The sequence below is a fragment of the Gossypium hirsutum genome, chromosome A02, assembly GCF_007990345.1.
Source record: "Gossypium hirsutum isolate 1008001.06 chromosome A02, Gossypium_hirsutum_v2.1, whole genome shotgun sequence".
In the NCBI taxonomy this organism is placed as follows: Eukaryota; Viridiplantae; Streptophyta; class Magnoliopsida; order Malvales; family Malvaceae; genus Gossypium; species Gossypium hirsutum.
Window position 1 is genome coordinate 57,749,104 of NC_053425.1, and position 22,743 is coordinate 57,771,846.

At 34.4% G+C, this 22,743-nt stretch overlaps 1 protein-coding gene across 1 annotated transcript; it reads right to left on the reverse strand.

Annotated features, from left to right (window-relative positions):
- Positions 1–924: 924 nt before the first annotated feature.
- On the reverse strand, positions 925–2,393 carry LOC107952114 (1-aminocyclopropane-1-carboxylate oxidase 5). The gene is made up of 3 exons (XM_016887377.2): positions 2,183–2,393; positions 1,892–2,103; positions 925–1,815 (listed from the first exon to the last, which is right to left on the reverse strand). Exons 1-3 carry the CDS (start codon positions 2,282–2,284, stop codon positions 1,218–1,220), a joined length of 912 nt encoding a protein of 303 aa, XP_016742866.1. The 5' UTR covers positions 2,285–2,393; the 3' UTR covers positions 925–1,217.
- Between the last annotated feature and the right edge of the window lie 20,350 nt (positions 2,394–22,743).

Below are 22,743 nucleotides of genomic sequence, written 5' to 3' on the forward strand. Positions count from 1 at the left end.
TAGTGTTCTGTATCAAGGCTGTAAGTTATCCTCAGGGGTGAAACCAGAAATTTTTTTTATGGGCCGAAATTAAATTGTAATTTTTATAATAATAAAAATGTAATTTCATTATTTTGATAGTCTATATCTTTATAATTTTTAAAAGATTAAATCAAAATTTTATATTTTTAAAGGGGTCAAAGTGTAATTTTATCTTTACTAATTTAAAATTTTGAAAAATCTAAAGGACTTAAATGAGAAAATTTTCATTTTAGGGGCACAGTTTGGCCCCTGTCCTGTATTTCTCTGTTACTTTCTGGTAGTAGTATGTATAAAGTTATAGAGCAAGTTCCCTTGATGTTGAAAATAATCCCAAGGTCCACGCAGAGCTCCACTCTATGACATATGATATGACGACTTTGTTAGTGACTGAAATTGTTGCATGTTTGATAGGGCTTTCTATCTCTACTACTTATGAATGATAAAAACAAATAAAGGCACCTAAGTTTACAAGGACTATAGGCATATACTTGGATTTCATGTCATCTTGCTGCCTGATCAATATTCTGGCCAATGGACTGAAAAAAACAGTGAAAAGCATCCCCCATATATTTAATAATGTTTCGGTGTTTTTGTCTTCCATTTTTATAATGTAACCAGAAAATCTGAGATTAGATTGATAAAAGTTTTTGTTCCTTTTACAGAACATGCATTCCAGTTCTATATAAAAAAATCAGAAAGATTTTTCTTCTTTTTCTATATTGTGTATGGAGATGCATGTGGAGCATGTTCTAGGGAGGCATCTGTTCTCACTGAAGTAATGTTAAATATTAAAATAAAGGGAAACATAAGAAAATCGGAATAAAAATGGACGACAAGCACTGCTGATATATAATATAAAAATATAATTTTAAGAAGTCAAAAGCTCATAGCTGTTTCTTAAAATAAAATAGAAAATTCATAATAAAATATATATGTGATTCAAATTTACACACCCAACTTTAGCAATTTGATCGAGCATCTCATCATGTTCATCACCACAAACTCCCAACCAAAAAAGGAAAAGAACAAAAAAAAAAAAAAACACAACAAACAAACAAACAAACAAACACCCTAGTAACATTGTATACTGACTTGAGCTCTTCATATCCTTCCCTGCAATTTTATTTTCCAGGAAAGAAAGGGCTCTACTCTTTCAATCAAAAACATCATTCATGGTTTTGAGCTTCTTCTTGGTATTACACTGCCTTTACAGCTTGGAACCTTGGTTCCTTGGGAAGGAACTTCTGCTGAACATAAACAGACATATAATCCCCAAAAACAAACTTGGGATAAGTTTGTTCCACTTGTTGGTTTGTTTTTTCCACCAGCTGTGGTGCAGGAGCAATGGTGGCTTTCAGACTTGGATTGTAAAATGAAGCAATGGATCTCCTGATCCCATGGACGGGGCTCAGGACTCGGTGCCAAGCACTCTTGTAGCGGCCATTGCTGAGGACCTCAATCTGATCACCTGTGTTGATGACAATGGTGTTAGGCAAGGGCTGGACATCAATCCATTCTCCATCTTTCAGGACTTGAAGTCCCCCCACCTTGTCGTCTTGGAAGAGTAAAATGACGCCACCAGCGTCTGTGTGAGCTCGAAGACCCTTCACCCTCTCAGGGTGAGGACATGGTGGGTAGTGGCTAACCTTGGTGCCAAAGAAGGCATTATCACCATCTCCATCATTGAGTGCCTTCCTTATGTATCCCTTCGGTAATCCCAAGTTTTCATCCATAACTTGCATCACCTTTTCTGCGAATTTCTTCAACTCAAACCTGTATTCCTTCATGGTTTCCCTGTCATAAACATCTAGTTAGACCATATACATACATATATATATTCAATCAAATTAATGAATATGAATTAGCTTACTGGAAGCTAGGTGTTTTGGATGGCCATTCATTATCATCCAAGATAGTGATAACATCTTCCCAATCCACATTCTCCAACTTTTCACTACTCTCATCCAACAAATCCACCTCCTTTGACTTGTTGAAATTCTCCTCCCTCTCTCCCTTATAAAACTCTGATGAGACCTTCTTCACCCTCTCCAGCAACTCCACTGGGATGCCATGGTTCACCAGCTGCACCACCAAATATATATATATAATTGCATCATTTTAAATCTTATTTCCTATAATACAGTTAGAGATATAAGGGTACCTGAAAAAAACCCGATTCTTGGCATGCATTTGCAATCTGAGCCATTGTTTTGGCCCTATCCTCACCATTGAGCTTAGAGAAATCAATCACTGGAATTGCCATTGAAGACTAAAACAAATACCAAAAGAAAAAAAAAAGGAGGAGGAGGAAAGCTAATGAGTAGTAGTAGGGGAATGGCTAGCAAAGTTTGCAGTTAATTGTGGTTGAGAAAGGGAAGAGGATTGGCCCTATTTATAGCAAATCACAACCATGCTTTCCCGCCATTATGGATTTGTCGACCTTTTTATTTTTTATTGTTTTTCTTTTTCCTGCTTCTCGAAGTAGCCGTAGGAGTGAGCCATGGGACGGTGAAACTATGGATAATTAATTAACGGGTAAACTAAACCCAAGTTATTAAACTATTAATAAGTTTATGTTTTGGTCACTCAACTTCAAAAAGTTATAAAATATCACTAAACTATTTGAAAGATTTCATTTAAGTCATTGGATTGTTAAAATTACTATTATATGGACTTTTCTATTAACAACGCCTACACCAATCGAAAGCTCTACAATTCAATTTTCTTCATGAAACAATAACTTTGGACGTCACGAATCTACGAGCTAAAATCCAAACAATTTTTTTCTCCAATCTCCAGCATTGGTCATCAGCTCGACTTAGATTTAAAATATATTGTTTAATTGAGTTAAATGTCCAAAATGTAAATGTACTAATAAATTAGTGCCCTTAAATTAATTTAGTAAAAGCATGCTCAGATTACTTCAATTTGTATTACTTGTTGACGGTAAAAGAAATTTCTAATAATTTTATTATTACATTTGGATAATAAAAAGAAATGGATGATTGGGAGCATGAGTTTTGTTCAAATTTCATAACTTATAAACCATTTTTCTTTAGTGATCTCCATTAAACAAAGTTATCTCTCTTTTACTTATCAATTAAACTCTAATTGGTATGGCTGCCACGTACTAATCATCCTTCAGATTTCGAGACAAATGAGATGAGAGCTCTCATCTCTTTCAAATATTCAATTATTAGTCCCCAAATCATGTTCAATTAATTAAACCCCAAAGTGTTATTTTTACCAAATAAGCCTCCGATTTCCATAAATTAGAACCTATGGGCTATTACTTGGTTCATTCATCTGCCACATAATTGGAATCTTGCACCCAAATAATCCATGCCAAGTTTCATTCATCATTCATGTGCACTTTTTATTTTTTATTTTTTATTTATAACGAATAAGGTATAGGATTGTTTAAAAATATATATTTTTTGCTACTCCATAAGTGATTCAATTGGCATATACAATTTTATTAGTTTTGAGATTAGTCATATTGGTTTATTCGTGCAATTTCAATTTTTTTTTTTAAAAAAATACTTATAAATTTTTAAGAAAAAATTCAAGTTACACTCCTGTTTGAATAAAAATATGCATCATATATTTAGAGATTATAATATAAAAAAATGTTATAATTATTAGGATCCGATTAATATTATATTTTTCTTTTTTGCAAAATATCCTTATAAATCAATTAAACTAAACTCGTCGACTAAATCATAGATAAAATGATAAAAAAAATTATGTTTAAATTTTTAATTAATATCAATCTCGAGTTTAGTCTTAAAATAATCTAAATTTATATCTAGAGATGATTTTGTATTTGTTGCTTGCTTGTAAATTTTATTTTGGAAGGATGTTACTTGTAATTTAAATCATTGCCGACTCCCCAACATTAGGCATAGATGTTGAAGGGTGTAGCCCCCCAATCCATCACCGTCTCATCATCTCCCACACGTCAATTGCTGCTCTTCAACCAAATGCACTCTTATAAATGTACATGTTGTAGTACCCATAGTTTAAGGGTTAAGCAAAACAAACCCAATAAACACTTGTATTATATTAATCATCATTTTATTATTGCATTTGTCAACTTCTTTTTATCTTATTATATTCTAACTAGTTTCCCTTTTTCTTTTCCTGTATTTTTCTTATAGTTGTTATTGTTAATTGAGAAAAGTTTTGTTGCTGGTGTTGTTAAATTACTTGACGCCATTATGTATTATAGACTTTGAATTCAATTAGTACTTCTCTTATATTTTTAATCTTGAAGTAAATACATGATAAGATTTATGTTTCGTTTAATTGAAATATTACTTTTTTACTTTTATTAGATAGTTATAAACTAATTATAATTGGTAGTTTTTAATCATTTATATGACTTATTTGTGACGAAGAGAATGAAAACTTTTTGCTTATTTTGAAGAGGTCTTTTTTTTTACAAGAGTTTTTACTCATAGTTCTAATTGTATGTTTCAATTTGTACTAATTATTCTTTATTTTATATCTAACTATATTAGAACATATATGTTAAATTGTTATGTGTGGCATGAAACACTGTCATTTAGAACTTAAATGGGGTTACTGAAATGCTATCATAATGGGTTTATGAAAACATTGCCATTTTTTTTATATTGGTCGCTATTTGGTTATAACAAATTTCTAGTCAGTTAATAAAAGAGGAAATGGTTTGTTAATGATTATTATCCAAAATTTTTAAGAATTTCATTCATTCTTCTCTCAATCTGTCCTTCTTACTTCTTTTCCAGCTTTAGCTTGTAACAATTGGGTATCAGAGTCTTCAATTATTCTCTTATGGTTGGTGATGATGTTACTACTTGCAACCAAAAGGATGCCAGACAGCTGCACTAAGATGTGGCCAAGTTGTAGGTTGAGGTTTCCTAATAGGACAAGAAGCTGGATGCAAAACTTTAAAGATTTCATGAAGAGTTTCGTGCTAAGCTTAAAGCTAAGATGACATATCTTTTTGAGCGCTTCTTGGGCAAATTCGATGTTGCTACCAAGGTTCCACCAGTCTCCAAGGATAAGGTTAAGAGCATATTGGGCGCTCTTCCGGGGTTCCCTCCTAAGGAGACTATCGTTGATGCTCCTTTGGCTCTGATGGATGATGTTGGTTTGAGAGGGAGCAAAGGTGGTTCCATTTATGGCGGTAACCATGTGCACAAATTAAAGTGTCCTAAGTTTGATGGTTAGGATTTTCGTGGTTGGCAAGCTAAGATGAAATAATTTTTTAAGGGCAAGTTCATGCTTGATAATGTCAATGTGCACATAGTCATGCTTTAGTTGGAGGGAAAAACCTTGGATTGACATCATTTTTATGTTTAGTAGAAGAGAGGTCTACATTTGTTGGAATGGGATACTTATTGGTAGAGCATGCAAGAGAGGTTCACTCATATTCGTTTTTAGGAAACCTCATGGTCGAGTTGGTTGTTATAAGATAGTACAGTTCAATTGAGCAGTATCATGAGGAGTTTGTAAGTATTCTCAACCAATTGCAACTACCTAAATTGTATGCTCTTAGCATTTTTGTTAGCAAATTGAAATGTGAAATAGCTCAGTATGTTAAATTTTTTAGGCTAACTAATCTCATAAAAGGGTTTCATATGGCCACATATGTTAAGAATATTATGACTACTGGTCTTAGGAAACCCTTTATGTCTTCCTATACTAAAATTAACACCTTAATGCTTGCTCTTAAGACCTCTTTACCAATGTTATACGTACCAATAAGATTGTTGGTAGTGCTTGGCCTATTTCAAGTTCAAATAAATCAACTCACAAATTTTCTTCTCCTACTAAAATTGAAGTTAGGAAAAGAAAATGCTTATGTTATTGGTGTGGTGCCAAATGCTTATGTTATTGGTGTGGTGCCAAATACTTATGTTATTGGTGTAGTGCCAAATTTGGTGAAATCTTGTTGAGAATGGACTGCAATGCAACAGAAGGCCATGATGCAGACCAGCAGCTGCAGCAGACCAGCATTCAAGCGGGACCAGAAGCAGCTTAATTATTTTGTTTACTTTTGTTCATTTTGTAATGCCATCCAAGCTAAATGTAACTAGACTTTTAGAGTTGTTAAGATTTGAATTGATGGATGTAATAGCTAAAATTGTTCAGCTTTCTTTTGTATTACTTTAGTTGGCAACTTGCCAAAACAGGTGGGAGCAGTTACAAGTTTAGGTAACTGACATTCTAACTTTGTAACTCTTATATTTTCAAATGAAATGAAAAGATGTAGTATTCCATTCATTTTCACATTTTTGCTTTTGAGTTTTCTGTTCTGTTTCTGCTTGCTGTTCGTGAGCTTATGCTCTTAGTGTTTCATTGTTTGGTTGTTGCTGCCAGTGTTCAAACAAATGGTAATCAGAGCCTCCTATCTTTGAGGACCTCTGTTGTTTATGTTTTAGTTTTCTGTTTTTTTCAAAGTCAGTCTTGGCAGCATGAGTTTTGCTCCTCCTCCACCACCAGTTTTTGCTGGAGACAACTACCACATTTGGGTTGTCAAAATGAAGACATATCTTCAAGCACTTGACCTCTGGAGTGCAGTTGAGAGTGATGTCGAGCCAGCACCATTAAGAGCAAATCCTACCATTGCTCAGATCAGGCAACATGGTGAGGAACGAGCCAAGAAACACAAGGCTATGGCCTGTTTGCAGAATGGAATATCAGATGTTATTTTCACTCGTATCATGGCCTGTGACTCTCCCAAGCAGGCATGGGACAGGCTAAAAGAGGAATTTATGGGATCAGACAAGACCAGGCAGCAACAAGTCATCAACCTTAGAAGGGAGTTTGAAAATTTGAAGATGAAGGAGTCAGAAACTATCAAGCAATATTCTGATAGGATTATGGCTACTGTCAACAATATTAGACTCCTTGGAGAAGATTTCAGTGATAGTAGGGTTGTTGAGAAGGTTATTACCACCTTACCTGAAAGGTTTGAGTCAAAAATCTCCTCATTGGAGGACTCGAGAGATTTCACAACCATTTCTTTGTCTGAGTTGGTTAACTCACTCTATGCACTTGAACAGAGAAGAGCAAGCAGGCAGGAGGAGAATCTTGAAGGTGCTTTTCAAGCAAAGGTCAGAGAAGGCTCCAGCTCAAGCCAGAAAGCTAAGAAGCCTTGGTTTGAAAAGAAGGAAAGATCAAAGAAAGATGCCGGTAGAAGGAGGTTTCCACCATGCATTCACTGCAAGAAGACCAATCACCTGGAAAAATTTTGCTGGACCAGACCAGATATACAGTGCAAAAGCTGTATGAAGTATGGTCATCATAAGAAAATTTGTAGAAGTCATGAGAAGGCACAAGCACAACCAGTACAAGCCAAGTCTGCCGAGGATGTACAAGCTCAGGAGGAGCATGTATTTACAGCTTCATGTTATGCAGCTAAAAGCATGAGCAGTTGGCTTGTAGATAGTGGTTGCTCACACCACATGGCTGCAGATGAGAGCCTTTTCAAGAACCTTGACAGGAGCTATGTCTCGAAGGTCAGGATAGGCAATGGGAACTTGATTGAAGCAAAAGGTAGAGGTGATGTGGTCATTCACACTGGTTCAGGTAACAAAATCATTTCTGATGTGCTCTATGTGCCAGAAATAGACCAAAATTTACTAAGTGTAGGCCAGCTAGTCAAGAAAGGCTTTTCACTAGTTTTCAAGAATGATTCTTGTGTTATAAGTGATGCTCATGGTAGGGAGATTGTCTCAGCACCTATGGGAGACAAATGTTTTATGCTGGAAGTGAGTCAGCTTGAGAAAAGTGCATATACAAGCTCAGTTGACAATACTGATCTTTGGCACAAGAGGTTTGGCCATGTTAGCCTCAAATCACTTGATTTGCTGCACAAAATGAACATGACAGAAGACATGGTGAAGGTTAGTGCAAGTGAAGGCGTTTGTGAAGTGTGTCAGCTTGGCAAACAAGCCAGGTTGCCCTTTTCAGCTAACCAAGCATGGAGAGCTCGAAAGAGACTTGAGTTGGTGCACTCAGATGTCTGTGGACCAATGAAGACCCCTTCACTGAATGGCAGTAAGTATTTTATACTGTTTATTGATGATCTAACCAGATTTTGCTGGGTTTATTTCATGAAACAGAAGTCAGAAGTGTTTGAAGTTTTTAGAAAGTTCAAGGCATTGGCAGAAAATCAAACAGGCTGCAGGATTAAGGCCTTGAGGACAGACAATGGTTCTGAATACTTGTCTGAAAGATTTCAGAAGCTATGTGAGCAGGCTGGGATTCATCATCAGCTGACCACAGTGTACACTCCTCAGCAAAATGGAGTGTGTGAGAGGAAGAACAGAACAGTGATGAACATGACCAGGTGCATGTTGTTTCAAAGCAAGCTTCCAAGCATTTTTTGGGCTGAAGGTGTCAACACCTCAGTATACCTGCTCAATAGGCTGCCAACACATGCTGTGAATGATAAAACTCCTTTTGAAGTATGGTATGATCTTAAACCTACTGTTTCCCATTTAAAAGTGTTTGGCAGCAAGTGTTTTGTACTTGTCCCTGTAGAAAGAAGAACCAAGCTCGAGAAGAGGTCAGTTCCAGGTATATTTGTTGGTTACAGTAGCTGCAAGAAGGGCTACAGAATATTTGATCCTTCAACCAAGAAGATTTTGGTAAGCAGGGATGTCAAATTCGATGAAGGAAGGTTTTGGAGTCTAGATGGCTCTAATACAAGTCAGTTTGAAGAAGAGCAGATTGGCAGCAATTTGGAGTTGGCAGAAAACGAAGTCAGTAATGCCAATGTAGACGATGCTCCTGTGAGAGGGACCAGGTCTATTGCTGACATCTACCAAAGATGTAATATGGCCATTGTTGAGCCTTCAAGCTATGAAGAAGCTGCTAGAAGCAAGAGCTGGAAGAAGGCTATGGAGGCTGAAATCGACATGATCCATAAGAATGATACTTGGGATCTGGTAGACAGACCTGATCAGAAGAAGGTCATAGGTGTCAAGTGGGTTTTCAGGACCAAATTCAATGCAGATGGCTCTCTGAACAAGCACAAGGCAAGGCTTGTGGTGAAAGGGTACAATCAACAGCTTGGCATTGATTTTGAGGAGACATTTGCTCCAGTGGCAAGGCTGGATACCATAAAGCTTCTATTTGCTTTCGCTGCACAGAAACAGTGGAAGGTCCATCAGCTTGATGTCAAGTCAGCTTTCCTGAATGGCTTTCTTAAAGAGGAAATTTATGTTGAACAGCCTGATGGATTTAAAGTCCAAGGAAAGGAGGACAAGGTTTACAAGCTGAAAAAGGCACTCTATGGACTAAAACAGGCTCCTCGAGCCTGGTATGACAGGATAGATGCTTACCTGTTTAGGCTCAATTTCGAGAAAAGTTTGAGTGAGCCAACTTTGTTTATAAAGAAGTCTAAAGATGAGACTTTGCTGATTGTCTCAATATATGTGGATGATTTACTAGTGACTGGAAGCAGGGTCGATTTGATTCAGGAGCTTTCTGTTGGAGCTCTAAAAAGCAGCAAACAGTTGCTCAATCAACTGCTGAGGCAGAGTACATAGCAGCAGCTGGAGCAGTAAGCCAAGCTATTTGGCTTAGAAAATTGTTGTGTGATTTAAATGAGGAACAATTTGAGCCTACTGAGATTATGGTTGATAATCAATCAGCAATAGCTATCTCCAAGAATGCTGTTTTTCATGGCAAAACAAAGCACTTTAAGCTCAAATTTTATTTTGTTCGAGAGGCAGTACAATCAAAGGATGTGAGTCTTGCATATTGTAGTTCACAAGATCAATTGGCTGACATTTTAACAAAGCCTCTAGGTGCTATGAGGTTTGAAATTCTTAGAGAATTGGTTGGTGTTTGTTGCCTACAGTCCAAGGAGGAGTGTTGAGAATGGACTGCAATGCAACAGAAGGCCATGATGCAGACCAGCAGCTGCAGCAGACCAGCATTCAAGCGGGACCAGAAGCAGCTTAATTATTTTGTTTACTTTTGTTCATTTTGTAATGCCATCCAAGCTAAATGTAACTAGACTTTTAGAGTTGTTAAGATTTGAATTGATGGATGTAATAGCTAAAAATTGTTCAGCTTTCTTTTGTATTACTTTAGTTGGCAACTTGCCAAAACAGGTGGGAGCAGTTACAAGTTTAGGTAACTGACATTCTAACTTTGTAACTCTTATATTTTCAAATGAAATGAAAAGATGTAGTATTCCATTCATTTTCACATTTTTGCTTTTGAGTTTTCTGTTCTGTTTCTGCTTGCTGTTCGTGAGCTTATGCTCTTAGTGTTTCATTGTTTGGTTGTTGCTGCCAGTGTTCAAACAAATCTGCTTAAGATAAGGTGATGTGGATGAATTTCATGACTGTGAGGATTACCAAGAGTATGAGACACCTAGAGAGAAAACATCGATGCTTTTTCTTCATGCCATACGACAAGGCACGAGTGGTGAAACTATGATAATAAGGGTTAAGCTTAGTCCACTATGGTCGTAGCTTTCATTTATTTGGGTAGTTCCAATAATTTTATGGATAGTTCCATTGTTAAGAACACGGGGGCTGTGGTTTGGAAGCGATATCAGTTGAAAGTGGTCATAGCTGATGGAAGCTTTATGTACTAGAAGGTTATGTAAAAAATTAGAGTAAGAGTCCAAAGGTTTTTGTTTTTCCACTCATTTCATAGTTTTGCCCTTAAAAGGGTGTGATGTGGTGTTAAGTGTTTAATGGTTGGGACAATTGGGGCTAATTGTGTGGGACTTTCACGTCCTTACCATGAAATTTCAATAGGGGTAATCAAGCTTGTGTATTGCAAAGATAATTCCTAGTTCCTTACAATTGATGGATATCAAGCTTAGCTCTAAGCTTTATATACAATTGGGGCTGAGTGGTAGTAACCTTGTGCTTATTCCATGACTAGTGATGCACAACCTATATTAATAGAAGAACTAGATTTGTACCTCTATTACAATTTACAAACATTATTGGATGAATTTGTTGATGTGTTTTGGGGACATACTGGTCTGCCTCCCTCAAGACTTTATGATCATAAAATACCATTGGTGAATAAAGCACAAGTTTTCAACATCAGACCTTACAAGTATCCATCCATTCAGAAGGCTGAAATTGATAAAACAGTCAAAGACATGTTAACTGTGGCATAATTTGGGAAAGTAATAGTTCATTTGCTTCCCCAATAGTCATGGTAAAAAAGAAGGATGGCTACTTTGTGGGCATTATGAGCAAGTAAACTAAATTACCGTGACAGATAAATTTCCCATCCCTATTATTAAAGAATTATTGGATGAATTAGTTGTTTATTTCTTTAAATTGGACCTTAGGTCTAGATATCATCAAATTAGGATGTGGGAGCCCGATATCCATAAAACAACATTTAGGACCCATGAGGGGCACTATGAGTTTCTTTTCATACCTTTTGGTTTGACAAATGCTCCCCCTAGCTTCTAAGCCTTTATGAATTCGGTGTTTAAAAAACTTTAGGGCTATTATAATTGAATAAATTGGTCACATTATTTCACAAGGGAAGGTATCTATGGATATGTTAAAAGTTGATTGTCTGCTTAATTGGCCTATTCCTAGTTCTATAAAGGAGTTAAGAGGTTTTTAAGGCTCTTAAGTTATTACATATATTGTATTAAGTTGTATGAAATTATTGCTAAATCACTAACTAACTTGTTGAAGAAATTTGAATGGTTTTGGCCTTAGGAAGTTGGTGCTATTTTTGACAAGTTGAAGCATGCTGCGTGTTATGCCCCAGTCTTGACCTTGCCCAATTTCTCTTCTGAATTTGTAATTGAGAGAGATGTATATGATTATGGCATTGGAGTTGTCTTTCAGTAGTAGGGGAGACCATTAGCTTATTTTAACAAGGAATTTGAACCTAAGCATCAAGCCCTTTCTATCTATCACAGAGAGATGCTTGTAGTGTTACTGGCTGTTAAAAATTGGAGTGCATATTTAGTTAGCAGACATTTTAATATTCAAAATGATCATCAGATTTTAAAATTCTTATATGATAATTAGGTCGTTACTCCACTTCAACAAAAATGGGTTGCCAAGATGCTTGGTTATGACAATGAAGTTTTCTACATGAAGGGTACTAGCAATGTGGTGAAAGATGTGCTATCTTAGAATTTGAAGTTTGGTTATTCTTAGTTGTAACAACTCACCCGTGTCATTATGACCACTAATTTGTTTGCTCAAATTAAAGAATCTTGTTTGACAGATTCTCAGTTAAAAAATTGATTTTTGAGTTGGAGTTAGGATTGACTTCACATCTAAAATATAGTTAGGATGGTTATTTTTTGAGAAGAAAAAACAAGCTAATGGTGGGTGTTATGGGTGACTTGAGGAATGAGTTATTTGATTATTTCCACAGTAGTGTAGTGAGGGTCACTCTGTTATTAATGTTACAAGAAAGAGAATGGCAAGTTTATTATACCAGAAGGGTTATGCGAAGATGTTAAGTTTTGGATTAATACTTGTGTGGTTTGTTAAAGATGCAAAACTGATAACTCTGTGAAGCCTGGTTTACTGCAACCTCTACTAATTACTGGTAGAGCTTGGTAGATATTAACATGGACTTTATTGATGGACTACCAACACCAAAAGAAAAAAAAACTCCATTTTTGTGGTGGTTGATATACTGATGAAATATGATCATTTCATTGTGTTGACTCTCCTTTATAATGCAATTACAGTGGCACAAGAGTTTCTTTTAAATGTTTGTAAGCTGTATGGCCTGCCCAATTTTATTGTATCTGACAGAGGTAAGGTTCTTGTCAACACATTTTGGTAAGAACTTTTCAAAAGGCTGGGTACCAAATTAATGTTGGCAATTGTTTACCGCTTGAAAATAGATGATCAAATATAAATGATCAACATATATCTAAAAAGCTATTTGCGATGCATAATAAGGGTGAGACTTAATGACTGGATGAATTGGTTGGCTTTGCAACAATGGTGGTATAACACTTCCTACCATTCCACCATTCACACAACTCCCTATCAGGCCTTGTATGGTTAGGACACACCTCTACATATTCCATATTTGGTTGAGGCATCTTTGGTTCACTTGGTGGATAGAATCTTGCAATATTGAGAGACAACTTTGAAAATCTTAAAATTTCACCTTCAACAGGCTAAGGATCGAGCAAACAAGAAAATAAGTGAAATGAAATTAATGATGGGTGATTTGGTATATTTGAAGCTTTAGGTTTATAAGCAACAATTTGTGGTTAAGAGAAGTAACCAAAAGTTAGTAAGTTTTTTAGTCCCTTACTTATTTTGGCAAAGATGGGAAAGACAACTTACATATACTTCAACTACCAAAGGGTTTGCAGATATATTCCACTTTTCATGTGTCTCTACTTAGGAGCTTCCAATTGTTGGTTTAGATGGTGCCATGAAAAAAAGAGCCAAGAGCTATTTTTGAAAAGCAAATGATAAAGAAAGTAATCGAGCAATCAAATAGGTGCTAGTTCAATAGACCAACTCATTTCCAAAAGATTTCACCTAGAAGTTCTTCATGAGTTGAAGTAGAAGTTTCCTTATTTGAATCCTTGAGAATAAGGATTTCTACAGCAGGAGAGTATTGTTTTGTGTGGGTAAGAAATGTTATCATTTAGAACTTAAATAGGGGTTATTAAAACGCTGTTGTAATGGGTTTCTTGAAACGTTGTTTGTTATATTAATTGTCATTGGTTATAACAAACTCTTTAGTTGTTGATAAAAAGGAAATGGGTCGTTATTAACCACTATCCAGAAATTTTCAAAACTTCATTATTTCTTCTCTCTCGATCTCTTTTTCTTCTTCTTTTTACTTATTTTCTAAGTTTAGTACATAACATAATTAAGTTTTTTCCTTATGTTATTAAGCTAGTAGCCAAACATAGCATTAATATTTAAAAAATAACGACTTTTGTAATTTAATGCAATGTAAAAAATTGAAGACATTAATTTATGTCATATATATATTTTAAAATGTTGAATTTTATTTATTTAATTTTCATATTACTTTAAGCATAATATTTTTTAATGTTTAAGAAATGAATCATTTTTTTGTTGATATGAAGTTTAGGGATTGGTGGCTAAAGACGATTCACACTATGGTTATGGTGCTAAGTGTAATAAAGAGGTTTTGGAAAAATAATTGGTGGCCTAGTGTTCTTGGGGAAAGAGGCTAAGAGGGGCCTTTCTATAAATGAAGGGCCTTAGCAGCACTGTAAGTGGACCCTAGAAAATAGTAGTCCTACTTTAAAGACTAGTGAGTAGTGTTATGGAAGATGTGACCAAATGAGAGAAGTCACACGGTAAGTGGTTGGTGGCAAGCAAGCATGATGTCTGGGACATGATGGGTGTGAAAAAAAGGGGCTTCTAATGGATTTTAAGTAGGATGTCGATGGTTCCTTAGGTGGACGAACATTTTGTTGGATCTGGTGCCCTAAGTATGGTATATTCATTTTTTATACTTGTATTTTTTGAAGAATTTGGTTTAATAAAAATATCCATTAATTACATTAATACTGTAACAACTTGTTTTTAGTCAAATTAGAACAGTGGTTTCGGGAACACAAATTTTAAGGTCAAAATATTTATTTTATTATTATTTTAATTTCTACAACATGATAGTCTGATTGTGTGAAAATTTCGTTAAGAAATTTTATCGTTTGAGTGCTCAATTTGATAAAAAGGACTAAATCGCGTAAAGTGTAAAACTTATGTTCTATTAGCTAAAGGGGTCTAATAGCTATGAAAATTTAAACTGGAGGTCCTTGTATGGTAATTAGCCCATTTATAAAGTTAGTGGACATTCTTGGACATGTATTAAGTGATTTTCATGTTTTATAACCAAGGTTAAAAGTGTAAATTAATAAATTAAGTAAAATAAAAATAACATGGATATCATCTTTCTCCATCTTCCTTCACCAAATATTTACCAAAGAAACACCATGTTTGAAGCTTGAAATTTTGGCTAGGGTTCATCCTTGCATGTAAGTTCATTTTTCTCCCGTTTTTAATGATTTCTATATTTTTGAGATCGTTGCAACTTAATTTAGCTAGCCCAGGGACTAATTTGCAAAACTGTTAAAGGTTTAGGGTTTTGCCATTGATGAATGTACATGTGTTTTGATGTTTGATGATAGAAAATGTATGGTTTTTTTTCGATAAGCAACATTCGTAAAGTGATTTTTGATAAAATTGTCAATTAGGAATTTATTTGTGAAATTTGTAACTTTTGTGGTAAAAATGTGAAATAAATGAAAAATATGGGCTACTATGGTAATAATGAAAATTCAGCTATCATGGGTAGAGACCTAATTACTTGAATTTGTATTTTTATGAGATAAGGACTAAATTGTAAAGGTATTGAACTATTAGGGGCAAAAATGTAATTTTTCTATAATGTGATTTTTTGGCTAAATTGAATAGAATGATAATTAAATAAGCACATATAGATAAAGAAAAGTGAAGTTCGGATTTAGATCAGGGGAAAAATAAAATTTTTGGACTAGTCGATCCATTTTGTCGTTTTTGCGATCGAGGTAAGTTCGTATGCTAATAAGCATTAATATAATTGTGTTTTAAATGCTTTTGTACAAGCCCGTTTGACCCCCCTAGCCCAAAAACCTATTTCCTAACCCTCAAGCCCAATACCCAAACAAAAGCCCAAATAACTCCCGGGCCCAAATAACCTTAACCCTAGCCTAAATCAACAAATCAGAAACAAAAGGACAAAAAAACCTAGCTGCTGCCTCCCCGTGCCAGGTCTGCCACCGTCTGTCACGTCTACCGCCTCACCGCCCAAGTTGCACCTGCAAGCATTAATAGGAGTGGACAGAAAGCAAGAAAAGAAAATTTAATAGATATAAAAGACCGAGCAGAAAACCATTGTGTCTCCGGGCATTTTTTTTAGATACAAATAAAGCATTCAATTTTTCTAGCAAAAAAAAAACAGCAATATCATCCATCAAAAGAAAAGAGAAACAGCATCAAAAAAACTAAAAGTCCTTAGAAACAGAAGCCATAGGCACAAGGTGATTCGTTCGCTTTCCCTTTTTTATTGTTTTTTCATAGCCAAATCTACCTACTAAATGCCCTTATATAAGTATAAATATACAACATAAACAAAGGAAACACACTTAAAAACAAGAAAAGGAAAATTTTTTACCTTCGACTGCCGTGCACGGCGGTCGCCGGCGCCGGAGACGCGGAGGAGGACAGTGGAAGACCGCCGGAGCGCCGATCGAGCTCGAACCTGCAGAGAAAACAAAGAAAAAGACAGTTTTTTTTTGGAACAAACAGCAAAAATGATTTCAAAGACAAAATTTTGACTTATATAGATGATACAAAACGGCGCCGTTTTGGTTGGCACCCATAAGCCCAAAACGATGCCGTTTAGCTACCCTGACCCGAGAACCGGCTTCGACCCGCCTCAGGATCCGCGCGTTTTCGTATGATGGTTTAATTACGCGCGCGGTCCTTCCGCTTTTCACACGTTTTGCAATTAGCTTTTTATTTCTTTCAAATTGGCCTCAAATTTCATCACGTTTTGTGATTTAATCCTCCCTCAGAGACGTCGTTTTAAGGGTTCGGGTAAATTGCCCTTTTGGCCCCCGCATGTTATTCGCGTATTCAAATAGGTGCCCCTTTTTATATTTCCTTTTGAATTGGCCCCAAAATTCTGTTTTAGTTTCGAATTTGGTCCCTTCTTTGAGATTTAATCTGATTTTTATATTATTTTTACTCTATTTTTTATTTTTAGCATTATTTTAACTGTTATTATTATTATTATTATCATATTCATTAACATATTATTTTTTCTATACTATTGTTATTATTATATATATACATACCTTTTATTGTTTTTATGTATATTTTAAATATTATTATCGTTATTATTATCACCTATATGGTTATTATTATTACTATTAATATATATTTTACTGCATATGTACGTATATACATTTTCTATATGTATAGTATTATTTTAATTCCTTTATTTTAACATTACTATCATGTTATATTTACTTTTTGCATTTTAACATTATTATTATTATCACTATTATCATTATATATTAGTACATTTTTATATGTACATATACACATTTATATATGTAGTTTTATATATATATATTATTACTTTAATTTAATACTTTTATTGCTTTTTCTTTTGTATTTCTATTATTATTACATAGTAGTATGTATTTTCATTATATATGTATATGTATATATATATGTTATATAGCATTATTGATAGCTTAATATTATTGTTTTTAGGTATTTGTATGTCACATATGTTTTCATTAAATATATATACATTATATTCCCTATTACGCACATATCTTAATATTATATTACGTACATTTTTACATACATATATATATTTTTATGTATACCCCGTCTATACTTTTAATATATTACACATATTTTTATGTATATATATGTCTGTTAATATCGCATTTCTATATATTTTAATACTACGTGCACATTTTATTTCTATTATTACGTATAAGTTTTAATACATATATTTATATATTTATATATCGTTATTATTAGTCCTTTTATTATTATTACTATTTTTAATAAATATTGCGTATATATTTGTAATCTGGTATTATATGTTTTACATACATATGCTCCCTACTACTTCATATTCATATTATTACTATCATGTTTAAATACCATGCATTATTATCGTTTCGCACTATTGTTATTGACATTATTATTATTTTCGTTTTCGTTTTCGTTTTCGTTATCATCGTCATTTTTATTTTTGCCATGTTTCGTTTTCGTTATCATCGTCATTTTTATTTTTGCCATGTTTAACATTTGTTTATATTTGCATACTATTAGCCTTGATATTACTTCACCTTTTACGGTTGCTCATGTTATTGTTTTGACACCGTCGCACTATTATTATATTCTTATACATGTCAATGCTATATTTTGCTTTTACATTTTACTATAAATCGCGTTACTTTTTGCTCAATATATTAAAACAATTCTTTCATAAAAGCAAAATTTGTTATTAGGTAATTCGAGATAATCGTGCCCTAACTTACTGGGTTTCGACTTTTCTCATTTAACCTAAATAACGGAATGTTCTTTTTAAATCACGATACAAGTCTTAAAAATGCTTATTTTCGGAGATACGAAGCGTGGTGCCCTAACTTACCGGGTATGACACTTTGAAACTTCGAAACAAGATCTTTTACAAGTAAAGGCAATGTTCGGTGTTCGGGAATTCGAGGAAACGTGCCCTAACTTACTGGGTCTCGATCTTCCTCGTTCACCCTAACTAACCGAACATCCTTTTAAAAGAGGTCAAAATATATTTATTTTAAATACAAGGCAAGCTCATTCTCAAACGTTCGAGATGCCGTATCCTAACTCACTGGATATAACATGTCGTTGCCTTGAGACGAGAATGTCTTTGACATTTCAATGTTCACTTTACAAAAAGGGATCGTATTTCAAAATTCTTTCAAGTTTTTAAATTTTCGACACTAAGACACTAATTAATCAACTAGGTACCAATTTTGGGCGTATCGAGGGTGCTAACCCTTCCTCGTGCGTAACCGACTCCCGAACCTATTTTCTTGATTTGCGTAGACCAAAATTGTTGTTTAAATAAATCAAACTATTTATTAAAAAACAACCACTTTTATGAGGTGACCCGATCACACCTTGTCAAAAAGGATCGGTGGCGACTCTCGTTTTTTTCATTTTCAAAATCCAAGTCGATTCCCGTTTTTTTCAAAAAAATGGTTACGACAGCTTTAATATTGAATTAATTGTGAATACGACCTTACAGATATGTTCAACAAAGATTCGGCAGGGTGAAATCCCTGCTGAACCTTAGGAATAGATTAGGATACAAATGACATGTCATTAGGGGTTATGTGATTTGGGTGTTGGTCCATACATCCTACCGGTGTCTGAGTTATCCAGCATGTGTTGCGGATTCTCTTCAGCATGTGTGAGTAGCACCGTGTAGCTACATCATAACCATCAGCTTGTGTGAGTAGACCCATTGATAGCTCGAGAGTGAACATTATATTAGATATGAGATTGAGATAGTTTCGGCTATGTATTGGCACTTAGAGTGTGAGATTCTTGAGTATCCAATATTATTCCAAATGATTCAATGGGTATATCGAAGATATGAAATGGTGAGAAATAGATACGTATCAGTACAGGTATGTACGGAAACTATATAAACATTGAATCTATGAAAGTTGTGAAGTCATGATTACTTATGTGATTGAATATATGTTAACTTTATGATTTAATGATTTTGTAGTATATTATGTTCATACTACTTGATTTGGTGAATGAATGGTGAGTTTTACTTATTAACTATATGAGCTTACTAATCTTTATAGCTTACTCTATTTACTTTTCCGTGTTTTATAATGATTATTGAAGCTAGCTCGGATTGGGAGTCGTCAGAGATTGCGTCACACTATCAAGCTATCACATTGGTACTTTTGAACTTATGTATTTGGTTATATGGCATGTATAGGAGTTATGTTCATTTTGGTATATAGTTTGGTAATTGACTTAGCCATTTGAGTTGGCTTGTAAATGATAAATGTTTGTTATGTGTATAGCTATATAAAGTAGTTTATTTTGGTATGCTTGTTGATGTATATATATGTGCAACAAGGCCTTTTGATATATTGTGTTTAATTGACATTTATATGCTTGTTGTGAATTGGTATTTGGAGCATCAAATGGTTGAATTTGAGATTGGTATGCTTGTGGTTTTAGGTAAAGTGAGGCATAGTTGAAAGTGACCATATTGATGATTTGAGAATGTGAATTTTGGTATGAAATTAAATGGCTTATTGTGATACTTGTGTATCTTGTGATTAATGGTATGGATTTAGAATGAATTATACTTAATTGAGATTAGTTGAAATGCCTATTTATGCCATGTTATATGCTTTTTTTTTTAGTTTGGTGTAGGTGAATGCAATTTGGGTAAGAAAGATGGCTTCGTAAATAGCCTATTTTTGTCCACACGGGCAGAGACACAGGTGAGTGTCTCAGCCGTGTGTGACACAAAGTTAGGTGACACGGCGTGTGTCCTCTGGTGTTTAATTAGAAATCAAGCCAGTATGCTCCACACGACCCAGCACACGGCCCAACACACGGACGTGTGAGGCAATTTCGAATGGCACACGGGTTAGATACACGGGCATGTGGTGGCTGTGTGGCCCAAGTCAGGGGGTTACACAGGGTCGGACATAGGCTGGGATACGGCCATGTGATCCCATTTCGAATGTCCACACGACCTATGACACGGGCGTTTCTTTGGCCGTATGAGACACACGACAGGGCCACATGGGCGTGTGTCCCTTGTATTTTGTAAAATTTTCTAAGTGTTCCAAAAATTTCCTTAAATATTGATTTAGTCTTGAACCACTTCTAAAGCATGTTTTGGGCCTCGTAGGCTCGTATTAGGGATGATATGAATGATTGTGAATGATTTATATTTGGATTGATAATTGTATGAGAAATGTATGTTCATTTGTGAAATAAGTTCAGTAATGCTCCAAACCTATTTCAGCGACTGATATGGGTTAAGGGTGTTACAAATACCCTTTACATATTGTCCTTTATTTTTTTTGCATGCAAAGAAAAATGGAAGCAAATATTGGTGCAATGCTTATCTAATGTTTAACTAATACTAAGTGATATTACATCGTTGGATCATAATACAAAAAGACAACTTATATTAGTAGATGAACCTACACATGTCCTTAGTTTAATCAGAATAAGCAAATCAATTGAAAGACTAATATGTCGCCTATCAAGTCCAACTGGGAAAATGTTTTGTCTTAATCATCAAAGCAGATTACTCCTAGAAGACAAAGACATATATGTGATTGACAGGACTAACAATACATCATATTGACCCAACTAGAATGGATCCTAAATCTGTGTATGGATTTATTCGCTTGTGATGTTCATAGTGTGACTTACATCAATATTAAGTGGATGATGGACTATGTATACGTGACTCATATATTTTGTTGTAAGTAAAAGCCTGAGTTCAAATAGATAAGGAACTGAAAGCTGGTGCATTGAGTATATTCCTTCTGCAGTATCTAGTATCATTCGCAGTAGTGAAATTCATATGAGGGTAACACATTTGTGGCAAGGTCATTGGAAAAACACTGATTGAGTAACTTTCGTAATGGTATGTAATTAGGGAGAGCTCAGTCATGATACTATAATGAAATGACTTCCTTACTAAATGAGTTTATAATTAATAGACAAAAAGCTGAAACTTAATTATAAATCATTTGAGCATTAATTATATATGTTCAATCTATCCCTCTCCTAGCTCGTTGAAACAAAAAATGAATTGCATAAAATATCAAATGAACAAAAATGAATGGAAATGACAAAGCTAGAGAAATGAGTCACATTAAGAAATGAATGTGTTTTCTCACTAAATATAGAAATGACTTCAGAATAAATTTAAGTTTTTTGAATTATTATTTAATCAAACAATTGAAGTTCGAAAATGAAATTAAATTAATTAATCATTGTGAATCCGTTGAATATGGAAATTAAATATATTTTCTCATAAATTCTTTTATGGTAAAGTTCTCATGACTTTAGCAGAATTAGAATTGGGTTGAGAAAATTATTTTTAATTGAAAAATTAATTTATCTAATTAAATTAAATTAAATTAATAAATAATATTTATTTTGGGAAGTGGAAAAACATGTATTGGGTTGGACTAAATTTTAAAGTGTTTGTTAAAAGTTTAGGAAGCACATATAATTGGACCTAATACAGGACGTCCAAAATCCCTCATAATACATATGAAGGACGACAACCCTAGTATATATAACTACGGTGTGCCTCCCCTTTTACTATTTCAACTAGGAGGCTAGTTTTTCTATCAAATAAGTATTATTTGTTTTCAACTAATTCAACAATGATTCTCCTATCTCTACCTATAAATAGATGGTACTGGGAGGCTAAAAATACACAACTTTGATATATTTTTATTCTGCCCGAAAATAGTGAGATTTTATTTTCTAAGTATAAATTTTATTTTTTGAGAATAACAAATCTACTTGTTTCTATTGGGAGAAAATTATTTTCCTACTGGAAGTAAGAAATTATTTATGGTTCTGTGTTTGATCTGTGATTGTTCAAGCCCACACTCGAAACTATTCGTGGTATGAGAATAGCGGAGAAGGCCATTAGGTTGAAAGCCAAGAACGTCTAGGATCTGTCTCACACAAAGCACATGTGCTTTTTGAGAAAAGTTTATTGCTATAAATACCACAAACTATATCACAAACTATCTCAATTTTTAAATTTTTAATTTTCCTCTATAACAGAAAATCGTTTTTAAACTAGATTTTTTCCAACACATTTATGTTAGTAAGTCCCTTTTATGTCGGCAATCCCCTAGATTGGGTGGATGTTCTAGGTGGTGCATGTCTAGTGGGGTGTTGGTATAACAAGTGTCCTTTTCATGGGGAGAATAATTATAAATTAACCTTTGTCAAGATGTTTGCATTCCTCTTGCTAAGCGAGTGAGATAGGTTATTACTGTTGGTATGAGAGTGGTGGTTCATGGGAAGTAAAATCATGTGTTTGGGTCTGAAGTGGCAAGCTTTAGTAGTTAGAGAGTGAGTAGACAAGTGAGTTTGATGAGGTGAGCCCTAAACTTGAAAGATT